Source organism: Hetaerina americana, unplaced genomic scaffold, assembly GCF_022747635.1.
Source record: "Hetaerina americana unplaced genomic scaffold, ioHetAmer1.1.p SCAF_60, whole genome shotgun sequence".
NCBI classification, from domain to species: Eukaryota; Metazoa; Arthropoda; class Insecta; order Odonata; family Calopterygidae; genus Hetaerina; species Hetaerina americana.
In genome coordinates, this window is record NW_027287206.1 from 862,808 (window position 1) to 867,371 (window position 4,564).

The 4,564-nt window shown below is 33.8% G+C and overlaps 1 protein-coding gene across 1 annotated transcript in view; it reads right to left on the reverse strand.

Moving 5' to 3' along the window:
* Window positions 1–3,391: 3,391 nt before the first annotated feature.
* Window positions 3,392–4,564, reverse strand: part of LOC139695612 (lymphoid-specific helicase-like) — a 33,878-nt gene continuing 32,705 nt past the window's right edge. Inside the window, exon 16 of the mRNA XM_071594413.1 lies at window positions 3,392–3,819. Coding sequence (XP_071450514.1) covers window positions 3,620–3,819 — 200 coding nt within the window. The 3' untranslated portion in view covers window positions 3,392–3,619. The remainder of the gene's footprint in view (window positions 3,820–4,564) is intronic.

A 4,564-nucleotide genomic window follows, 5' to 3' on the forward strand; every position in this document is an offset into this window, starting at 1 on the left:
ACGAAGGAGCAGACTCACCCAGAGTAGAATCGAGGTCAGTTTTTATATTGGTTGGGCTTTGAATTTGAATTGAAAGTATTGAATCACATAACGATGACCAATTTTCTCCATTTTTACAAGTTCACTGAAAATCACCTTATTCTACATCTACACTTGGGGAGAGAATTCTATAGCTACATAAATATCACTTTGAGGTGTATTTTATGCGGATGTAGAATACTCTTATGGCCCTAATATTTCACCTGTTAGCCATTGGGCCTCAATAGTTTCCTCTTTCTAATTAAGTCAGAAGTTCAATTTAGGAGGCCTACCAAACAACTTAACCCCCACATTGCCTGAAAAGCCTGATTAACTGAAATGCAATAAATGTGGTTTCCCATTATGGCAATACCTAAACAAAATTCCACCAAAGATGATCTTTTTAAGTTTTGAACTATTCCATTTCTAATCATCTATTTGCAGGCAGCTGCTAACATGAAGCACACCCCACGTGGCTTGGAAGTCCAATATCGGTGTGGAGATGTGCGGCTCGGTGAAATCTGACCTCTCAATCCAGCCACTGTTTCGTGTGAGCAGCTAACCAAGATATGTCATGAAATCTCTGGTATCTGAACCAAAAAGTATCCAGCAACAATCATTGTGATTGTTATAATAGCTAAGTGTAGTGCAGAAGAGGTAATGAATTAATGCACAGCATTCAAGAGCCCATCGAGTAGTTATCGATGTTAATAATATGGTCAATCAGTGATTGCAAAAAAGCACTCCGTCACCATTGACAAAATTTACAGCACAAATTAACTTGAGCAAAATTCATAGTTTCATTCAAAGTTATCATTTCTACATTCCCCTAGAATGTAATTTTGGTGACAATTCTCAAGTGGTCTGGGAGTTAATTAACCATCTTCCATTTTAACTGATATTTTGACGGCACACTGATTGCTGCAGGAAATAAATAACTTCCAATAAGGTGGGATGGTTAATCTGAGATTTGAGTCAATGATTATATATTTAAGTCACCATGTTGAAAATGCGATATTTTTCAAGTTGTCTTAGTCAACAAAATGTGTTATGGGTTTAATATTTATTCAATTGGTGCTTGCCTCCTTTGACTCCCATTCACCTTTTTTTGATACATGCTAAAAGCATCACTGCCCAAAAGGCCGTGCATCACGAAGCTATATTAGCTGAAGTTACAAATTTCTCTCTCATTTACTATGATCAGGAAGCAGTGATGCCAATGTTATCAACTTCAACACATAGAGAATCAAATGAGGTCAGATTGTTTCTATTTTTGGCACATGGTGATCGGTTGAACAACATCCTGTATTGTGTAAAATAAAATAAACCTGAATGACAGATTTGTTAGGAAAAAAAAGTGAGTCTAGATATTTCTTGTAAGAACAAATTTAATGATTTAATTTGATGATGATGAAAATTTTTTCTTTTCTAAATAGAACAATTGTTGTGTGGAACACCTTACCAGCAAAAATATTCCAGCCCTTTCCTAACAGAGTGTATACTTTTAAGAATAGATGCAAGGCATATATGTAAAAATTTGATTGATGTGTGGTGTATTGTATTATATGTAATAGCTTAATTTTATTTTTAATTAATCTTTTTTTTCTTGCTGATTAATGGTTGTAAATGGGATGGGGATTCACTTGTTTTGTTAAAGAGATTTGTGTTTTGAAGTCTGGTTTTATGTATTATCTTTTACGATTGTTTGGGACTTGTGTGCCACCTGACAATGTCTATCAGCACATGTGTATTTTTAATAATTAATAATAATAATATTCAGGAATGATATAATCTCTAATAATTGCAAATCATAGATTGTCAAAAGTTTCATCATATGGTTCTCAAGACCATTTATCATGGAAGCGAAATAATTCTATTATTGTCAAAACGATCGTCGATCTGGGATTGGATAAATTTTGTATTGTTCTAAGAAAGCATCATCTTTCTTTAAGTGAGATATAATAAGGACATAAGGATTCCTCTCGCTTATCAACAGGGCTTAAATGACTCCAGATGACGTTTTGGAAAGTAAAGCTCAGAAGGTCAGGCTTTACTTTGTGTAAGTTTAGTACATTCATAAAATGAGAGGGAGTATGTTCTTTTCCGCAGAATTTATTTGGTTTGGTAGAACACGTTTCAAGGTGATCATATTTATTTGATAGGTTTTGAAAGTGGTTGGTTTTCAATATATAGTCCCAAATCCAAAATGTGTGCGTGCATTTAACAGGTTCCGCGCCACAAAGTTGATTCCATATAAGAACTAGACAAGGAACCAAAGGTTTCTTATCCCAAAGAAGTGATTGAGACTAGTCGGTGGAGATTTCGATGTCCCATCTATTGATTGAAGCACGTACATTTTAAAACATTGGTTAAGGAAAGATAATGAGTCGCTATGGCATTATTTTTTGTTGAACTATATAAAACTCATTGATTTTTCAGCAACGAACATGGTCGAAAAAGTCTCAAATATATTAACTATTAAAGGAATTAGTGACTACAGAACTCTAAATGCCAAATTTTCTCTACATGAGTTCAGAAATAAGAAGCTCAGAAGAAATATTTACCTCTTTAAAAAGGGAATTATCATAGCTTTATGTGCTGTTTACAGATTTCATTTGTAAATTATAAGAAAGGCAGTAATCACTGGGATTCTGAGAATGCATGGAATCACTTCCTTGACATCAGGTGCTCAGCAGTTAACAGACTCATTCCAAGTAAATTCAGAAAAAATAATATGTTATCTAGATGGTACAACGCGGATGTTAGAAAATTGTTAATACATCAAAGGCTATGCCGCACCAAGATGAAAAATACAAGGAATGACGCCTCTGGCCACAGATAGAATGTTGCTCACGGCTATTTGATACATAGGTCAAAAGCCAACAAGGTATTCCAGAAAGTCTTAGACCAATTTAAAAGGAAAAGATTGACTAAGTTAAGACAACAATCCAAAAGCATTTCCGTCCTATGCCAGAGAGGTTCAGGAAAAAAGCCCCTCATCTCACTCGACTGAAGTGAATTAGTAGCAAGTGGCTTTGAGAAGTCAAATTGATAATCCTCCTTTCAATGAGTTTTTAACAATATCTTCAATGAAATTTCATATAATGGAATAGAAATGTTCTCAAAACTATTAACACTAACAAATCCCATTAGTTAAAAAAAAAACCTTCAGTTGAATAGTATTGGCTCATATTTTTTAATAAAAGTTTTGCCTTCTTGGGTTGCAATAATTTCACATGAGCATTTTAACTACATAACAATCAAACAGACACCAAGTTTCTTTACACTTCAGCTCTCCACCACTATTTATTTCAAAAACTCTGTTAAATATTACATATATGCAAAATAACTTAAAACATTGGGAATACCCGTTTTAAAAAAATAAGGCAGCTTTTCTTCCATAGTAATCTTCAAATTAAAAATTTGATGGCTTATACCTCATCATTTAAGGAACCATAATGCCAATATGTCTTAAACTTTATGCAAGACCATTTGTGGATTGAACAAAATTACAAAACATATACTCCTTCAGTTATAGTAGGTAAGAAGCCAAACCTCAGTTTGACTAAGGAAAATCATAGAACCACCAATAGTGTTAGTTCTACAAAATTTTGAACACCCGGTTTTGAGGCATTTCCTCAGCTTTGACTTGGACATCTGTTGACTCTTGATTGGATGCTGATTTATTCGTAGTTTCCTTTATCCTGAGAGTTGATCTCCCAACCGTCCTTTTCAAATCATTAGCATCACCCAGGATTAAGTTCCTGTCTAGAAGAGACTTTAACTCCTCATCTGTAAAGACTGTAAAAAAAAGATTATATAAGGTATAGGAGCGATTAAATGGTTATTACCATTTACCTTTATATTTCAATATTTTGATGTAATAATAAAAAGTGAAGATAGCCACAAAAATCTGAAAAATAATTTCAAAACACAACAATTATAGTCTACAATAACAATGACCCAAACTCACATTCTTACACAAAACACTTTGGGGCGTAACAAATATATATATTCTTAAAATTTCAACATTGTCAGATGATTCTAGTTCCCATATATCCTTGCCCATAACACCCGAAAAGATGCACTGAGATTTTTCAGGGTAAAATTAATGAATGATATTTGGAACAGACAGAAAAGGATCAAAACAGTCATCCAAGTCTTCTTGTGATTTATTAAAAAGCTGTTCACATGTTCCTTGAGCTTTGGATATTTAAGAGCACATGGGTGTGAAACCTTTGCTCACACATGGGCTGGGAAATGCAGTATACTTTTAGTTCTTTTTTCCCCAGCTTCCATTCATAAGATGCAAGCTGTTTTCAGTGCACATTTTAGAGCAAAATATGTGCATTGTAAGTTTGAAGAAATATAGCACCTCATTCTCATTTTCATGGACTAAAGCAGAAATTAAAAGACATATAGAAATAAATTTTCAATTACAACACTTCTTATAGAATACAAACAGGACATTCACCAAATTAAGAGATAAAATATTCCATGTTTTTATGGTATTAAAGCTTGCCCTTCAAATTGGACAGGGTGGCCA